The following is a 19,840-nucleotide window of genomic DNA, read 5'->3' as shown; positions in this document are numbered from 1 at the left end:
TAGGTTTTTAAGCAAAATCTATCTTGGGTTTGTCTCTACTAGACAGACTTAACAGTAACCATTTTGGTAAATAAATCTTAAACATACGCATTTTTTTGTACGTCAGTTATACCTCATTAAAGCTTTAAAAAATTTAGTGGTTTAGAGAAGCAGAAAAAAAATGTAATTTTAACCAATTTTTATTCTTTTGATGAATAAGTACTTATTGACAAGTATCCTTGAAATATAATCATTTACTGTGTTTAGAATATGACATGTGTACAAAATATAACACATGTACAGAAAAGTTCATAAAATAAACAGCACATAGTTCAACTAAACAGGAATCCATGCTAGTGGGAATGTAATGGGATCTTACGATTGTTTTAATTTGCAAACTGAACTGAACTGAACTAAATGTGATTTGAGCACTTTTGAATTTTTTCTTGTCTATTTGGTATCTTTTTTTGAAGTAGCTACTCTCTTGCCCCTTTTTAAATGATGAATTATCTTTTTTATATTGATTTGTTGAAGTCACTTATATATTTTGAAAAGTACCTTTTGTTAGTTATATGTGTTGCAAATACCTTTGCCTACTCTGTGGCTTGCTTTTGCCGTCTTCTAATGGTGTTTCTAGATAATTGGAAAACCTTTATTTTAATATAGTTCATTTTATAGATCTTTACCTAGATGAACTGTATATTCTGACTGAAATATGGTAGGCAAGCAAATGCTGTATGGTTTTAATCTTTTTAAATTTGCTAAATTTGCTTTAGGGTCATCATATGATCCATATTTGTGAATGTTTTATGGAAGCTTGAAAAGAATATATTTTCTTTATGAGTCTATTTCCCGTCTACACCTATTATTTGTTCATTGTATTAGTCAAACCTGTTACATCCTTATTATTTTCTTGTTTATTTTATGAGCAGTTGTGTTTAATTTGACACTGTTATTTTAGGTATATCTACTTTTCCTTATCATTCTTTTCTTTTTTCCTTTTTTTTTTTTAAAATTAAATTTATTTTAATTGGAGGCTAATTACTTTGCAATATTGTATTGGCTTTGCCATACATCAACATGAATCCACCATGGGTGTACATGTGTTCCCAATCCTGAACCCCCCTCCCACCTCCCTCCCTGTACCATCCCTCTGGGTCGTCCCAGTGCACCAGCCCCAAGCATCCTGTATCATGCATCGAACCTGGACTGGTGATTTGTTTCTTGCATGATAGTATACAAGTTTCAATGCCATTCTCCCAAATCATCCCACCCTTGCCCTCTCCCACAGAGTCCAAAAGACTGTTCTATACATCTGTGTCTCTTTTGCTATCTCGCATATAGGGTTATCATTACCATCTTTCTAAATTCCTTTTATATGCGTTAGTATACTGTATTGGTGTTTTTCTTTCTGGCTTACTTCACTCTGTATAATCGGCTCCAGTTTCATCCACCTCATTAGAACTGATTTAAATGTATTCTTTTTAATGGCTGAGTAATACTCTATTGTATATATGTACCACAGCTTTCTTTTCCATTCATCTGCTGATAGACATTTGGGTTGCTTCCATGTCCTGGCTATTATAAACAGTGCTGTGATGAACACTGGGGTACATGTGTCTCTTTCAGTTCTGGTTTCCTCAGTGTGTATGCCCAGCAGTGGGATTGCTGGGTCATAAGGCAGTTCTATTTGCAGTTTTTTAAGGAACCTCCACACTGTTCTCCATAGTGGCTGTCCTAGTTTGCATTCCCAGCAACGGCGTAAGAGTGTTCCCTTTTCTCCACACCCTCTCCAGCATTTATTGCTTGTAGATTTTTGGATTGCAGCCATTCTGACTGGTGTGAAATGGTACCTCATTGTGGTTTTGATTTGCATTTCTCTGATAATGAGTGATGTTGAGCATCTTTTCATGTGTTTGTTAGCCATCTGTATGTCTTCTTTGGAGAAATGCCTATTTAGTTCTTTGGCCCATTTTTTGATTGGGTCATTTATTTTTCTGGAATTGAGCTGCAGCAGTTGCTTGTATATTTTTGAGATTAGTTGTTTGTCAGTTGCTTCATTTGCTATTATTTTCTCCCATTCTGAAGGCTGTCTTTTCACCTTGCTTATAGTTTCCTTTGTTGTGCAGAAGCTTTTAATTTTAATTTAGGTCCCATTTGTTTATTTTTGCTTTTATTTCCAATATTCTGGGAGGTGGGTCTTAGACGATCTTGCTGTGATTTATGTCAGAGAGTGTTTTGCCTATGTTCTCCTCTAGGAGTTTTATAGTTTCTGGTCTTACGTTTAGATCTTTAATCCATTTTGAGTTTGTTTTTGTGTATAGTGTTAGAAAGTGTTCTAGTTTCATTCTTCTACAAGTGGTTGACCAGTTTTCCCAACAATGCTTGTTAAAGAGATTGTCTTTTCTCCATTGTGTATATTCTTGCCTCCTTTGTCAATTTTGCTTTATTTACTCTGAAGGTATGATGCTAGGCACATACATACTTAGTATTCTTATGCGTGAACTGAGTCTTTTTTACTGTGGAGTATCTGATTGTTTTCTGCAAGAGGATTGGTTAAAATTACCTAGTTCACTGTTTGGGGGACAAACTATAAGTGAACCCTACTAGAAAGACACAGCCCTTTCTCTCCGGGAGTGTACTGCAAAGAGGAGGAAGCCTAATAGAAGGCCCTTAGAGTACAATTTTGAAGCATTGAGGGAGAACACGGTATGTGTGGTAGCCCACAGAAGGCCCCTTAACACAGATGTAGTTGATAGGAAGGATCCTAGAGAAGGTTGCCTCTGAGCTTGGTTTGGTCTTGTTTGGGGACTTGGTTAAGATGGCTCAGCTCTTTAGCATGGCAGGGAAACTGACAGGCAGGGGAAGGGAGTAGTTCTAAAGGCATAAATTTGTTTCTAATCATTTGCTATTTCAAACCATTTTCCAATATTTGTAATTATAAATAGATAACACTGCAGAGGAGAACTTTGGGCATTAACCTTTGCCTGTGTTCCATACTATTTCTTGAGGGCAGGTTCCTCAAAGGAGACTTACCGCAGCAAGGGGCCCCGACCTTTTTATGCACAGAAGGGGACATCTAGTTCAAGGTCGTAAGAGGCTTTTAGAAATAAACTACAGTGAAGCCAAGTTTTGAGGGGTGATTAGCAACAGGAGAAGGAAATGTCACCCCACTCCAGTACTCTTGCCTGGAAAATCCCATGGACGGAGGAGCCTGGTGGGCTGCAGTCCATGGGGTCTCTAAGAGTCGGACATGACTGAGCAACTTCACTTTCAGTTTTCACTTTCATGCATTGGAGAAGGAAATGGCAACCCACTCCAGTGTTCTTGCCTGGAGAATCCCAGGGACGGGGGAGCGTGGTGGGCTGCTGTCTATGGGGTCGCACAGAGTCGGACATGGCTGAAGCGACTTAGCAGCAGCAGCAGCAGGAACAGGACAGGATGAGGTAGGCGTATAAAAGCCTGGGGAATCTCACGGACACACAGGAGGGTAGAGGGAGCAGTAAGTGAGTAGTTCAGTGTAAGTTGGCTTAGTCACCAGGTATGGAGAGTCATGCTAAAAGGGTGGACTTTAAGTGTAAACTAGGCTTATAGTTGATTCTACCAAAGAGTTAATAAAATCATATAAGGCCCTTTTCCCTTTTTCTTACCTTTGAAGTTCATGGAATCCATTTGTACCATATTCCTCAAATCATTATAACAGTTATCTTTTATATATCAGAACTTACTTTCCTTCCATCTCCCCAGGTGATTTTAGCATCTGGAACATATTCTGTTTCCCCTCCATTGCCCACCATCATTCTAAATTGTGACAACTTCTCTTTACTTCTTTCGTGTTCCTCCGTGGCCACGTGTTCACTGATGGGACTTTTCAGCCTAAGCCCAGCTCCCTCACTTTTTAGCTGTGTCATCTGTTAAATGCTCCTTAACCTCTCTTTGTTGCCATCTCTTCATGAGAACCTTAGCGATATCCATCACTGGGTTGTGAGAATTCAATGAAATCATCTATGCAAAAACACCTGGCTTGCCTCTGCAGCATGGCAACAACAATTTCCCCTCCATTGTGAGTATCTGCATCCATCAAGGCTGAAAATGCCTTTTGTTACAGTTTAGAGCATCTCTAAGCAGCTTTAGGGAGGAAAATCAGAGAATTGCATGATTCCTAGATCCTTCTCTTAGCTGTGGTTCCTCTCAATTAGGGACAAAGCCCAGGCTGGTGAGTGCACTTCACCTTTCTTTTGCTGGATTTGAGCATACAGTGAGGAGTTTGAACTTTAAGGCTTTTCATAGAACAGCTTCTACACATTCGAGAAATACTGTTTTCATGTTAACATAGCATGTCTTTCCTTCTCTTAGGTTATTCTTGCCTTCTTTCTGCTTGGTCCCTATTCTCCATGTTTCCCTCCCCCCACATCACAATGAAGAATCCAAACTCTGGCCATTTCAGATACTCAAAGATCACGGCAGGCTGACTAATTTTGCCCAGACTTTCTGTGAAAGCTCCGCATGTGCTGCTGTTTTGGGTTGCATAATTGATTTAATCTCTGATTTTAGAGGAACGTTGAACTCTTTTCGTGGGACTCTGCATACATTTCTCTAGGGCAAAAGCTGTCCTACTTTTTTTTTTTTTCTCTCTGGTATCTGTTTAGTACTAGGCCATTTCCCCCCCAAGAATCTAAACTACCCTCCGTGAAATAAATGAAATCACAGTTGGAAAACAGCTTACTGGACAGACTTCAAACCGCCAGATAAGAGCTACACCACACACATTTTCTGAACATTCTCCTCCTCCCCAGCATCCCTTCTTTCTGCTCTAGCACTTCTTTGTTTTGGCTAAGAGGATATACTAGTCACTCAGCTGAGTACCTAGGTGGAACAACCAAGTACTTTACCATCTTATTGAGAAAACAGGCTGTGGGGTCTAATTCTTGCATGCCCATTGTCATACTGTTTGACTCCAGGAAAATTTACCTATCTCTCTGAGTCTTACTTTCAATGGTCGTTTGTAGACCGATGGCTGTGAAGCCTGGACTGTAGAGCTAGGTATGCAGCAAGCTGGCAACTCACACTGAGCTTTTGGCTTCCCAAGTATAGATGGGGTGCCAACTGGGGAACATGATTTTATGCCCCTGAAAGACCACTTAGCCAAAAAACAACCAGGCAATTTTAAGTTTCCATTTACTTCGTATCATATTTGGCAGCCTCATTCTGGGTTTTGTTTTCAGGCATTTCGAAGTGGAAAGACATGTTTGATAACAGATGTGTTTTGTCAGCTTCTTTTATCCAGTTTGGAGATAATCTTCTCAATAGTTGCTTCTTCAAAAATCTAATAAGTGTACTAAGTTGCTTCAGTCATGTCTGACTCTTTGCGACCTTATGGACTCTAGCCTGCCAGGCTCCTCTGTCCATGGGATTTTCCAGGCAAGAATACTATTTCCTTCTTCAGAGGATCTTCCAGACCCAGGGATCAGACCCGCAACTCTTACTTCTGCATTGGCATTAGTAGGCAGGTTCTTGACCACTGTCTCCACCTGGGCTTTATAATGTTTTATATCCTCTAAGATATATTCCTGAAGAAAATAATCTCTGATAGGTTCATACTCAAAAACACAGTTTCAGTAATTTTCCCAAGCAATTCTCTTTCTGTGAAAGTGACCAAACTCTGCAGTTTACATCAACAGGTTAAGGTCAGAAGTAATTCCCAACTGCTCATTGAACATCACAGCCTGAAGATTGTGTCCTTATGCTGCTTAAAGAGTTTAGGCTTAGATAATAACCCATTATTTGTTTCATAAAACACAGCACAAACAGACCATTGTTCAAATTCAGACCATTACTTACTAGTTGGATAAATTTGGATGAATTCCTTAGCCTCTGTTTCTCGTTCTGTGTGAGTATTTAACACTGAAATGAGATCTTACTTATCAGTTGTGTTGTGAAGATTAATTGCTAAAATACATGTAGAGCAATGTGGGGATCCAGCCGTAGACAGCGTATCAGTCAGGTTTTGCTAGAATAATGCTGGGTAACAAAGAATCCCCAAGTTTCAGTGGCTCTCAACAACAAATATTGATGCCAGACTCAGTTTGACTTGGTTCAAGCTAAGGGGTTTTGTTTGGGTCTGCTGCATATGTTTCTTCATCCAGACCCTAGGGGCTACTTAAGGAATTCTCCTTTCATGGCAGGAAATGTTATTATAAAAGATCAGATGAAACTTGTCCAGCATTTTGAAGTATCAACTCAGAACTGGCATTACTGTCACTTCTACCCAAATTTCATTGGCCCAAACCAATCATGTGACCAGGCTCACTATTAATAGGTCAGGAAAGTATACTCTGCCTTAAAAAGACTGAATATCTGCTGAGCAGTAATCCAGCCTCCCTCAGACATGTTTACTGCATCTTATTTCTCTACCTTTTCTTATTTCATCTGTGCAACATTGGCTGTTTTCCACCTACTCTATTTTATAGCATCTATTTTGCATTCTCAAAATTACATCACAACTTCCTTCTATCTCCTTAACTTCAAATAAATTTGAATTATGTATTTTCCTTTTTAAACAGGTACTTCAGAAAATCCCTTAGAAAAAGAAAAAAAGCTTCTAATTCACCTTAGAGCTTCAGAGGGAGTCTTTTGTGACCGTTTCAATGGAATTCATATTGATCCAGGAACAGTTGGTAAGAGTATAATGCCACTCTTATTAAAAATGAAACGTATGTATTTTCTGATGGGGAAGTATCATTCATAGAACACCTGCCAAATTCCAGGCACTCATCCAGAGAATTTATATCTATGATTTCATTTAACGGCTCTCCTGTAAGGAGTGTCCATTCTAGAGATATCAAAACTAAGACTCAGAAATGGTAAACAATATGCTGAAACCCATACAGTGTTATGCTGTCAGAACCTTAGATTTTTATCCAGACTGGTCAGACACCAAAGGCTGGACAGTCTGTATTATCAACTTTGAATACTGTGCAGTTATTCATAATATTTTAAAACTGATAGATCTATAGATTACTAAGAAACATTTACTGTTGACAGTTTCTTCATTTGAAACTGCCATAGTACCAAGTCCTATTTTAAAATTCATCTACAGAAGAACAAAGAAACTGGGACTGAGCTTGTATAAGTATGATGTAAGGGCCACACAATAAAGTAGTTTTAAGGGAAAAGTATAAGAGACTTTTTACTGATTTCTGGTATTTTCTTATTTTCTCTGTATGGCAATTCCAGTTTTATAAGATCTCAGTCACTCAGTAAAATGGAAACAATCATGTTAGGATAGCATGAAGTTTGATAACCTAGTTTCATAAAGTATAGCCATTGCCATATAATACTTTGATAGTGCTTTATTGCTTCCAAATGATTTTTCATATGTGCTATTTATTTTATCTTTTTATGAACATGAGGTTAAGGAATATTTTACTTTTTTCCAAGTTGACAGACTAGATGGATCATAACAGGAACACAGACGTTTTTTGTCTGGTAACCACTATGTTCCATGGAGTGCCACCAAAGACGTGGACTAGGCTTGCGTTGAGTATATGAGGGTGTGCAGCTTGATTCCCAGTGTCAGCTGTATTGCCAAACAAGTGTTTTTTGAAAATTTCTCTGATGCTAAATTGAAAAAGAAATGAATTGTTTGTCACTGCATAAGTAAAATTTAAAATAATCTCTACAAGTATTATAATCTTCTTGAAACAAATAAGAAATTGTGTTGTTGCAGTAAACCTTTGGTGACTGGGAATGATCAGGAAATCTTTCTGGTAAATTAAAGGAAATAAAATGGTTTATGTTAAAATCTTTGTTGTTGGAAATTCTTCTAAATTACTCCATGTTCCTCTCCTATCTAGCTTTCATAGCTAATAGTGGAAAATATTAATTTTTTGATAATGATGATATTATATTATTGTTATGAAAGACTGATTCCACAACATGTCCTGAAAGTGGGAATATTGTTTTCATTTCCACTAATCCTTATTTTAGTTTTATTCTCTTCTGACTTTTTGCTGAGAATATGGTAAAACTGTGGGTGCTGACACAAATAGTTGATTAGGTTCTAATTAATTGAGCTTTTTTTAGTTCACATTGGATGAAAGCCCAGGGCATACTATTTATGCCTGACTGGTGTTTACTTCCTTTATATATGCATTTGCTGCTAAAAATTGTGAAATCTTTGAATTCCAGTAAAAGGGGTACATTAATCCAAGGGTATGAAGGCAATCAATCCATTTGGGTGCAGGAAGAAAATACTAGAAACTTCTATTCAAACATGTATAAATATATTCATTTGTATGTATGGTTATTTATCTGATAACAAATAAATAGACATGTTAAGGGTGCACAGTCATAATTCTGGTGCTGCTTGATTTCATGCTCAAAACATATTTAGATGACTAAAATATGGAGAATTTTGCCTCATGTGATTTTAAATGGCAATAAAATGTGTAAGAGGAAAGACCTGGAGGAATAAAACTGGACTTCATCAGGCATATCCCTGGTAAGACTTTAATTTATGAGTCTGAAATAAATTATATTTTGAAACAAAGGAGTTAGAGATCTATCCTTTGATATCTGTAATGCAAAAAAAAAAAAACAAAAAAAAAACTAAACTAAACAAAACAAAACCCACTGAGGTCCAGCCACTGAAAATAAAGCTCATAGCACCAAATCTCTTTCTTCAGGAAACAAAATTATCCTTTTCTTTGGAAAATCTACTGTATAACATAAAATATCAAAACCAGTTAGCTTCCAACAGAGTTGCAAATGGTTTGGAGACACTTAATGGTGGAAATCTAACTAGTTAGCTGTTAGAGTGGTCTGTTTTCCAGCTCTTGGGTTTCTAGGTGTGATGTAGCATTCATTTCTCTATAGCTTTAAAGAGAAAAATGTTTCATAGTTACGTGAGATATAGGTGACCTGCTGAAAATAAAGCACTTAAATGTTCTTTTTATAATAAGGTTGACATCTTAACATATAATTTCTGTATCATGTATCTTATACAATAAGTGCTCCAATGAATTTTACTTGTGTGGTCTTAATTTTCTTGGAAGGAGTTTCCTATCAAACTGTTGCTCCTTTTATTTTCAGGAGTGTTTGGAAAAGTTCAGCTTCATAGTGCTTATCCTAAGAAATCCTGGACACGTCTTGGGGCTGACATTGCTTCAGGCAATGAGAGGTAAGGAATGAGAGTAATTTAGGGGGATATATTTTTTGGTTTAACTTGCTTTGGCTGGAGGTTTTGTTACAATAGGAAATTAAATTTTTCATTAAGAATCATAATTCAAGGTGAGATAAGTGGGAAATATTAAAGGCTACAGGGATTTAAAATATACTCTGTAATGTAATAGGAGAACAAAACAAGCAAAAGGTTGGGGAGGATATAATTTATTTAAGGAGTAAATTTTATTTATTTATTTTTATTGTTTATTTTTAAACTTTTTGTTTCGTATTGAGGTATAGTTGATTAACAATGTTGCAATAGTTTTGGGTGAGGTTCTCAGCCATATATACATATATCCATTCTCCCCCAAACTCCGCTCCTGTCCAGGCTGCCACATAACACTTGCAGAGTTCTGTGTGCTGTACGGTAGGTCCTTGTTGATCCATTTTAAATACAGCAGTAGGTACACGTTCATCCCAAACTCCATAACTATCCCTTCCCCCCATCCTTGCCCCTGGCAACCATAAGTTCATTCTCTAAGTAAGGAGTAAATTTTAGATAATACATGTTTACTGCTGTCAGTAAATCTTTAAAAAATATGAATTCTATGAATAATAGATAAAATATGAGGTGGGATTGCAATATCTGAATTGAAGTGATGAGATAAAATGAGTGAGATGAAGTATATAAAGAATGTTATGGAATTTAAATTCAAAGATGGAATTTAATAATACCTTGATGGCAATAAAGAATGAAATCACCGCTGCCTCAAAGTGAGTGCATTTGTGGCATGCTAAGTCGCTTCAGTCGTATCTGAGTCTTTGCGACTCTATGGACTTGTAGCCGGCCAGGTTCCTCTGTCCATGGGATTCTCCAGACAAGAATACTGGAGTGGGTTGCCAAGCCCTTTTCCATGAAATGAGTAGGCAACATAAAAAGGAAACTGATGGAATCTACATGAATGAAGAGATAAGATCAAGAGATAAAATAATAAAAGAGAAGGTGTTAGAAATAGAGAACAGAAAATAAAAGCACATTTTGGTGATGGCTCTTTTTAATAAGAGTCCAGAATAATGACACCACAAAGAATAATTAAAACTTAACTAAAATACACATAAAAGACTTGGAATTAGTTCCATTTCATTTGAACAACATTGAGAATCATGGCTGCTCCAAATCCTCACAGCACAAGAAAAAACAGTGAAAAAAGTAAAAGAAAAACAAAAGAAGACATAAAGCTTGATAACATTAGAATTCTCTACACCGTTAAATGTCAGAAGATAGTAGTGCAAGAATCTATACATGTGTAGGGAAAAATGATTATAGGCAAAGGTTTGGCTTATAAACATAGACCCTGCTAAAATGCTGTTCACATATGAGAGCAAAAGATACCTTCCACTTTGCAAGAACTGAAAAAAATTAAAAACCGTGTTCTAATAAAGAGATTAAACTGAATCTAAAATTTAAGAATGCAAATAAAATCCAGAAATTGTCAAAAGGTTAATAAGAATAGGTATAGTAAGGAAAGTTTTACACTAGATAATATAATAATAAAGTAAATCTCTAAAAAAAAGATAGGAAATTACCAGAAACAGAAATAGTAATGAAAGTATAGATATGAGTATAGATACAGTAAGGAAAGTTTTATACCAGATAGCATAATATCTTATGTTATATATGAAATATATAAAGTAAATCTCTAAAAAAAGAAAGGAAATTAACAGAAACAAAAATAATAATGAAGGCAATGAAGTTTGCTTACCTCTTTCAGTTTAAACCTTTAAATTAGATTAAAATTATAAAGAAAATATGAAGAAATATGACTAAATAGTAAAGACAATTTAATTGGTTTATATAAAATATATGTTTACCCCAATATAATTATAATTAAAAAGTTTAATAAATTTTAATAAATTATATACAACATAATTACAGTAAAATAAACAGAGATTAACACAAAATTTTAGCCAACTTCCTTAATCTTTTGCAAGATGGAAGAAAAAAAATGATATACCTTCTCCTAAATAACTTTTGTTATCAAAGAGATCAAACTTTTATCAATAGAATACTTGGAAAATAACAATAATGAGAATAATTGAATAAGACATGGCCATACATGTCATCACATTAAATGCCTTTATTGTTGAATAAGAAAATATAAAAATAAATGAACCAGGTTGTTAGTATTAGAAACCAGAAACAAAATAACCACAGTTCAGTTCAGTTCAGTCGCTCAGTCGTGTCTGACACTTTGCGACCCCGTGAATTGCAGCACGCCAGGCCTCCCTGTCCATCACCATCTCCCGGAGTTCACTCAGACTCATGTCCATCGAGTCCGTGATGCCATCCAGCCATCTCATCCTGGGTTGTCCCCTTCTCCTCCTGCCCCCTATCCCTCCCAGCATCAGTCTTTTACAATAAGTCAACTCTTCGCATGTATGAAATCAATCCATACCTGATAAAGACAGAAATTGGTAATTTACAAAGTAGGAAATTAGTAGACTTGATTTCTTTTTTAGAAGTACTGGTATAATCTTTACTAACTAAGCACACAAAACAAAATATAATTCAGAAATGGGGATTCAAATATAATAGATATCGAAGAGATAAAAATTGTAATCTAAAAATATGTATATCTATAGAGTATCATTCTGAAATTAAGAAAAAATAAGTTATATATAGAAACATAAATGATCATAATTGTCTAAAGAAGACTAAAATTTGAGACTAAAATTAACCAATAACAGCAAAAATCGTAAAGTTATCAAATATTTATTTCCAAGAATACATTTTGTTCAAATAAATTTATGACATGTTCTCCTACCCATTCATGCAGTCAACAAACACTTATTGTGTTGTATAATCTATTCCATAGCATAGAAAAATATGTGAAGATTGCCAATTCGTTTTAGCAAGCATGTATAAAATAATTTTTAAAACAGCTGCGAAAGATAACTCAAAAAGAGAAAACTGAGGCAACATCCAAGTTGTATCCTAAGTAAAACAGCAACAAATGAAATCCAGTAATTTATTGGAAAATGAGTGATTAATTCAAGCAAAGCAGGATGGTTTGAAATGAATTAGTTAATATAACTTACCTAAATAAAAAAATATAAAGACTAAGAATTTGTTCAGTTTGGTACAAAACAGAAATGCATTTAGTAAAATTCAGCTTGCATTCTTGGAATAAATGATGAATTAAGACTATAACAATATGTTTCTTAATGGGGTGGTTTAGTCATTAGTCACTGCTTTAAGTAATAATACAAAATAAACAATTAAAAATCTCTCTTATACAAGCAACTGTCTTTTCTATTGAAAAACTGACATTAAAAATCACAGTATATTATAGCTATCACTAAAAATAGTTTACAAATTTTTAGCCAATATATTGAATCAAGTAAATACTGTAACTAAAAAAATCAGCTGTAACTACCAAGAGGAATTCAAATTACCTTTTTTTTTGCAGATTATATACACTTTTTTTCTAGAAAAGTAGAGAATCATCTGAAAAAACAACAGGAGCATTCAGTAAAAGCACAAATCAATAGCCTTTTAATATGTGAGCAATAAAATTTTAAATTACAGTGTACAGTGTTATTTAAAATTTCAATTGAAAATATCTATAAATAAACAAGTGAAATTACAGGAGCCATAAAAGCAGATCTATAAAACACTAGTCAAATGCATAAAGGAGATCAGAATAAATGGTGATGCAAAACATAAATGGAAAAACTCCATGTTTTAAACATGTCAATTTAATGCAAATTTAATCACAAACCAAAAAATGCATTTTGAATCTGACTCATTAAATCTATGTCTTTTGGTACAATAAATACTTGAAGATAGCCAAACGCTATCAATTATTTAAATACATACATATATATGTGTGTGTATATATGTATATTGTATCCCTGGTAGCTCATCTGGTAAAAAATCCTCCTGCAGTGCAGGAAACCCTGCTTTGATTCCAGGAAGACCCACTTGAGAACGACTAGGCTACCCACTCTATTGGCACCAGAACTGGAGAGACTACACAGCAATAGACTACATAGCAATATTCAAATAGAATTGGAATAAATTGGCATTTCAATTTTAAGGGCTTCCCATTTAGTTGAAAATTTATGCTGGAATAATTGGTCAATGCTTTGGAAAAATATAAAATTAGATTCCCACTTTATCCTTTACTATAAATTATCAGTTCAGTTCAGTTGCTCAGTCATGTCCAACTCTTTGTGACCCCATGGACTGCAGCATGCCAGGCTTCCTTGTCCATCATCAAGTCCCAGAGCTTGCTCAAACTCATGTCCATCAAGGCGGTGATGCCATTCAACCATCTCATCCTCTGTCATCCCCTTCTCCTCCTGCCTTCAATATTTCCCACCATCAGGGTCTTTTCCAATGAGTCAGTTCTTCGCATCAGGTGGCCAAAGCATTGAAGCTTCAGCTTCAGCATCATTCTGGACAGATTTCCTTTAGGATTGACTGGTTTGATCTCCTTGCAATCCAAGGGACACAGTTCAAAAGCATCAGTTCTTTGGTGCTCAGCTTTCTTTATAGTCCAACTCTCACACCCATACATGATTACTGGAAAAACCATAGATTTGACTATACAGAACTTTGTTGGCAAAGTAATGTCTCTGCTTTTTAATACGCTGTCTAGGTTTGTCATAGCTTTCCTTCCAATGAGCAAGTGTACTATAAATTATAGATGAATTTAAAATGACTAAATGTTATAAAGCAAAACCATAAAATTATCTGAAGAACATTTAAATATTGTATGATTTTGAACTAGGAAACACTCGTGGGATCATAACAAGAATTATAACAAACATAACAACAAGAAATAATAGATTTGGGAACATTAAAAATACCAGTATTTTTGCATGTCAGTTACAAAATAAAATGGCAATTGACAAATGAGAAAATATTTGCAATGTACAATAGTACGTATGGAGGGTTAATATTTTTGTATGTAAAGCACTGTTAAGAATAAAAAGAAAACAATACAAATACAAGAAGATTAATTGCTAAACAGTTGAATGAATTGCATAAATCACAAAAGAAGACATACATCTCACTAACAAACATAGGCAAAAATGTTCTGTACTAGAACCTAAATAAATATTAAGCGAATGAAAATTAAATACCGTTTTAAAATTTCAAATTGGCAAAAGTGAAAAAGAATGAATTCCAGGTGACAAAAGGGAAAAGATATAAGCAGTGGGGATGGGGGAGAAATATTACATATTAGCCTACTTTTGTAACTAAAAGTAATATTTATGTATACATATATGTAAATAAAGAAATGTCTGAAAGACATATAGCACAGCAAGGAAACTGTTGATGAGTTGATAGATAGCTGCTGCTTTGGTGTGTTTTTCTCTAAGTACAGAATATCTTAATAGAAAGTTGTTATTTTTGTAGTTATGCTAACATTGTTATATATTTCAACACAATTTTTGTGAATTCTTACCATATGTCAGACATTGAACGGTGGCCTGAATATACGATTACCAGTGAAAATTGACATGATCTCTGCCTTCAGACATTAATCAAATAAAAAGTAATGTAAAATTACATCTATGATAGAGGCTATGAAGGAAGGTGGTATAGAATTCTAAAAACATGAGAACTTGAGGCAATGATTGAGGTTAGAGAAGGCTTCCCTTAAGAGTGGTTTCAAAGGTGGGAACTAAAAGATGAGTGGGCATTCACTAAGCAAAGTGGGGGCAGGGTGTGTGTGAAGAGTACTGTAGCCAGAGCAGACAGCCCTTCAGTTCAGTTCAGTTCAGTTGTGTCCGACTCTTTGCGACCCCATAAATCGCAGCACTCCAGGCCTCCCTGTTCCCTCACCATCTCCCGGAGTTCACTCAGACTCATGTCCATCAAATCGGTGATGCCATCCAGCCATCTCATCCTCTGTCGTCCCCTTTTCCTCCTGCCCCCCAATCCCTCCCAGCATCAGAGTTTTTTCCAATGAGTCAACTCTTCGCATGAGGTGTCCAAAATACTGGAGTTTCAGCTTTAGCATCGTTCCTTCCAAAGAACACCCAGGACTGATCACCTTTAGAAGGGACTGGTTGGATCTTCTTGCGGTCCAAGGGACTCTCAAGAGTCTTTTCCAGCACCACAGTTCAAAAGCATCAATTCTTCAGCACTTAGCTTTCTTCACAGTCCAACTCTCACATCCATACATGACTACTAGAAAAACCATAGCCTTGACTAGATGGACCTTTGTTGGCAAAGTAATGTCTCTGCTTTTGAATATGCTATTTAGGTTGGTCATAACTTTCCTTCCAAGGAGTAAGTGTCTTTTAGTTTCATGGCTGCAAACACCATCTAAAGTGATTTTGGAGCCCCCAAAAATAAAGTCTGACACTGTTTCCACTATTTCCTCATCTATCTGCCATGAAGTGATGGGGCCAGATGCCATGATCTTCGTTTTCTGAATGTTGAGCTTTAAGCCAACTTTTTCACTCTCCTCTTTCATTTTCATGAAGAAGCTTTTGAGTTCCTCTTCACTTTCTGCCATAAGGGTGGTGTCATTTGTCATCTGAGGTTATTGATATTAGTCATTCAATAAATAGCTGATGAGTATTTACTGTGTGCCAGGTGTGGCTATAACCACTGCACATTTAGAGGCAAATTTGAAGAAATGGGTGTCATCTGGGAGTCTACATCTTAGTGAAGGGAGATAGACAATAAACAAGCAAATCGAAAAATATAAAGGACATAGTTACATAGTTGTAGATTATAAAATGTGCTAGTAAGGAAATAAACTGGGTGGTATGATCCAAGATAGCTGGGGGATATGAGGTGTATCCTTTTACAGTGAGTGGACAGGGAGGATCTTTGTAGAGAAGGGAAATGACAGAAGCTAAGTCACATGGTACCTTGTTTACATGTGAGGGATCAAAGGGAAAGTTACAGAGAGTTTTATACAGAGGAATTGATGGAATCTGATCTAGGTTTTGAAAACTACTTGGGCTTTCCTGGTGGCTCAGTGGTAAAGAATGTGCCTGCAATGCAGGAAACACGGGGTTCTATCCCTGGGTCAGGAAGAGCCCCTGGAGAAGGAAATGGCAACCCACTCCAATATTCTTGCCAGGATAATCGCATGGACAGAGGAGCCTGGTGGGCTACAGTCCATAGGGTCGCAAAAGAGTCAGGCGACTACTTAACACTACTTAACTACTAAATAGCAACAACTGGCTGCTGTGAAGTTGATGTATCATGAAGACAAGAACAGAAGCTGGGGGGTATCTGGAGGTCAGCTAAGGTCAAAAATATGGTGGCCAGGACTGGGGAGGAGGCAGTGGAGATGGAGAGAAGAAATGATACTCTCTGATTGCCGATGTATTGAATATTGAGGTAGGGGGAGTCCTTCAGGTTTTTTGATTGATCAACCTGGTGGGTGGTGGAAGAATGCACTGAGATGGGGAGACTGGGAGAGGAACAGACTTGTCAGGATGGATGATGGCAGGGATGTGCTAAGTTGGAGACACCAAGTAGAGATGTGAAGAAGGCAGTTTAATTCAGAACACAGGGCTCAGTGAGACCATGACAGTGAGTCATCCTGTTGATGAAGTAGATGGTGTCACTGATCTAGAAGTGTATCAACCGGGAGAGGAGAAAATTGGAGCCTGGACATGAGATTGAGGCCAGTCTAATTTTTTAGAAGTTGATAGAGGAGGAGTTACTGCAGGTGACTGAGGCAGAGAGACCCAAGAGGTGAGTCTCTGCTGGGAAGAAGAATGGAGAACATTAGGGACCTGAATGCCAGGATGGCTGATGAGGAGAGAACAGACCAAGCCATGATGATTGGGCTTCAAGGGTTAGTTATGAGTCAGGGCTATATTGTGATCAAGAATTTCAGCGTTTAGCCTCCTGATAGCATTGTGCAACTATTTTAGGCTTTGAAGGCAATTGTATGGGTGGGAGGTAGCACCAATACTCACATTTTTATGTCTAAGAAAATCATTCTAGGTATAACACAGACAACAGGAGGGGCCCAAAACAGATCTAGGGATGCTCCTTAGGAGGTGCAAGTGAGGGACAGTGTAACTTGTAGTTAGGAGGTGGAGTAGCAATGGAGAGAAGTGTGTAGATGTATAGACAGGAGACAAAATCTCTAGGATTGTTACCAAAAGAGTGTGGGGTCCAGCTGCTCGCTGCTCAAAAGTCAATAAACAGGCCAGGCTGATGGAAAGCAAAGTCTCCTTTACTTCAGATGCTGGCAACAGGGTGTGGGGAGAGTGGTGGACATCTGTCTAAAAGTCGACTCTTCCTCCCTTACAAGCAGGGGGTGAAAGCTTTTATAGACAGTGTGCATGTGTGTGTGTGGGGGAGGGGTGGCGGAATGCTGCATGCAGAAACAGCATAGTCATCTCTAACGGTCATTTGCAAATTGGTCATCAGTGGTCTAACCAGCATCAACTTGGTTGTTTTAAGTTCAGTTCAGTTCATTTGCTCAGTCATGTACAACTCTTTGCGACCACATGGGCTGCAGCACAGCAGGCCTCCTTGTCTATCACCAACTCCCAGAGTTTGCTCAAACTCATGTCCATTGAGTCAGTGGTGCCATCCAACCATCTCATCCTCTGTCATCCCCTTCTTCTGCCTTCAATATTTCCCAGCATCAGGGTCTTTTCCAATGAGTCAGTTCTTCTCATCAGGTGGCTAAAGTATTGGAGTTTCAGCTCCAGCATCAGTCCTTTCAATGAATATTCAGGGTTGATTTCCTTTAAGATTGACTAGTTTGATATCCTTGAAGTCCAAGGGACTCTCAAGAGTCTTCTCCAACACCACAGTTCAAAAAGCATCAATTCTTTGGTGCTTAGCTTTCTTTATAGTCCATCTCTCACATCCATACATGACTACTGGAAAAACCATAGCTTTGACTATATAGAACTTTGTTGGCAAAGTAATGTGTCTGCTTTTTAATATGTTGTCTAGGTTTGTCATAGCTTTTCTTTCAAGGAACAAACATCTTTTAATTTCATGGCTTCCATCACCATCTGCAGTGATTTGGGACTCAAGAAAATAAAGTCTGTCACAGTTTCCATTGTTTCCCCATCTGTTTGCCATGAAGTGATGGGACCAGAAGCCATGATCTTAGTTTTCTGAATGTTGAGTTTTAAGCCAACTTTCTCACTGTCCTCTTTCACTGTCATCAAGAGGCTCTTTAGTTCTTCTTTGCTTTCTGCCATAAGGGTGGTGTCATCTGCTGGTCTGAGGTTATTGATATTTCTCCTGTCAATCTTGATTCCAGCTTGTGCTCCATCCAGCCTGGCATTTCTCATGATGTACTCTGCTGCTGCTGCTACTGCTACTGCTGCTAAGTTGCTTCAGTCGTGTCCGACTCTGTGCAACCCCATAGATGGCAGCCCACCAGGCTCCCTTGTCCCTGGGATTCTCTAGGCAAGAACACTGGAGTGGGTTGCCATTCCTTCTCCAATGATGTACTCTGCATATAAGTTAAATAAGCAGGATGACAAAATATAGCCTTGATGTACTCCTTTCCTAGTTTGGAACCAGTCCGTTGTTCCATCTCCTGTTGGTTTTTTTCATTACAGTTAAACTCAGTTCCATTTGTTCCCATTTCTTTGAGGCCAGTTCTCGGAATGTGTCAGCTCATGTCCTGGGTAGTCTGGTCATTATGTAGTTAACTTCTTCCATCTAGTGTTTTAGTATCTATAAGACAGTGCATAGGATATGGCTTAGAATATTATCTATAAGCCCTTGAGAAAGAATGAAAGGTCCTTGAATATGATTGATGGTTATATTATTATTATTTAGTCTCCTTATGGTTTTCCTTTGTTTCTGCATTTTTTACTTCTCTGATTAATCTTATTCTTTGACTAGAGTTTTCCTAGACAAAAGGCATGCAGAGGATATGGTGGGAGGGAGTGGGCAAGGACGATAGGATCCTCTCCATCTGAGGATGAATTGGGCGTGAGGTGCTTACTTGGGTCTGGTTTGTGTAAATGGGTGGCAGCACCATTCACTAGTGGAGGACTAAATTTGTTGGAAAAGATGAGTTCAGATTTGGTCAGGTTGAGTTTAAAGTGCTTTTCTGATGCCCAGAAGAATTTGTCAGGGAGGCATTTCTAACAGGAATCAATAAGAATCTTTAATTGTTATCAGGTTAGAAAGTTGGAATTGGGCAGGAGCCATATGAATGGATTTTTCTTATAAGAATGTGTTAAAAACCTCATTCAGAATCAAGTTATAGGCTATTGTGAAAGAAACTCAATTTTATTAATTAAAACTATCGATAGTAATTAACTAGCTGCCACTTACTGAGTTCTTATCATCTAGGCTCATTCTGTGTCAGACATCTACCAAGCATTGTACATACACTATCTAACTTAAATCTCTCAGTGCTACAAGTTACATGTTACTATCTGCGCTTTATAGATATAAAAACTGAGGCTGGAGAAGAGAAGTAAAATTTCCAAGGTCAGAAAGCTATAGTTTCTGAGGTTAGATTTTTACCATAGCTTGTCTGATTCCATTTTTTGTGTTCTACATACTACAAATATTAAAAACACAATCATATTAAAAACAAAATTATTTAGTATCAGTCCTGAGGAGGAGTACTTTAATACGTTTATATATAATGATATATGGTTATCATAGTGCATTCATTTTATGGGTTTCTTTTTTTAACCTTTTAAAAATATGTGAAAT

The 19,840-nt window shown here is 37.0% G+C and overlaps 1 protein-coding gene across 5 annotated transcripts in view; it reads left to right on the top strand.

Moving 5' to 3' along the window:
* Positions 1 to 19,840, top strand: part of PKHD1 (PKHD1 ciliary IPT domain containing fibrocystin/polyductin) — a 456,884-nt gene that overhangs the window by 289,062 nt on the left and 147,982 nt on the right. For all 5 annotated transcript variants that reach the window (XM_069562807.1, XM_069562808.1, XM_069562806.1 and 2 more), the window contains exons 54-55: positions 6,543 to 6,656; positions 9,073 to 9,160. In XM_069562807.1, the coding sequence (XP_069418908.1) occupies positions 6,543 to 6,656; positions 9,073 to 9,160 (202 nt within the window). The remainder of the gene's footprint in view (positions 1 to 6,542; positions 6,657 to 9,072; positions 9,161 to 19,840) is intronic.

The sequence above is a fragment of the Ovis canadensis genome, chromosome 20 (assembly GCF_042477335.2).
Source record: "Ovis canadensis isolate MfBH-ARS-UI-01 breed Bighorn chromosome 20, ARS-UI_OviCan_v2, whole genome shotgun sequence".
NCBI lineage: Eukaryota > Metazoa > Chordata > Mammalia > Artiodactyla > Bovidae > Ovis > Ovis canadensis.
Note: the sequence above shows the minus strand (reverse complement) of the source record. Positions and strands in the feature narration are given on the sequence as shown.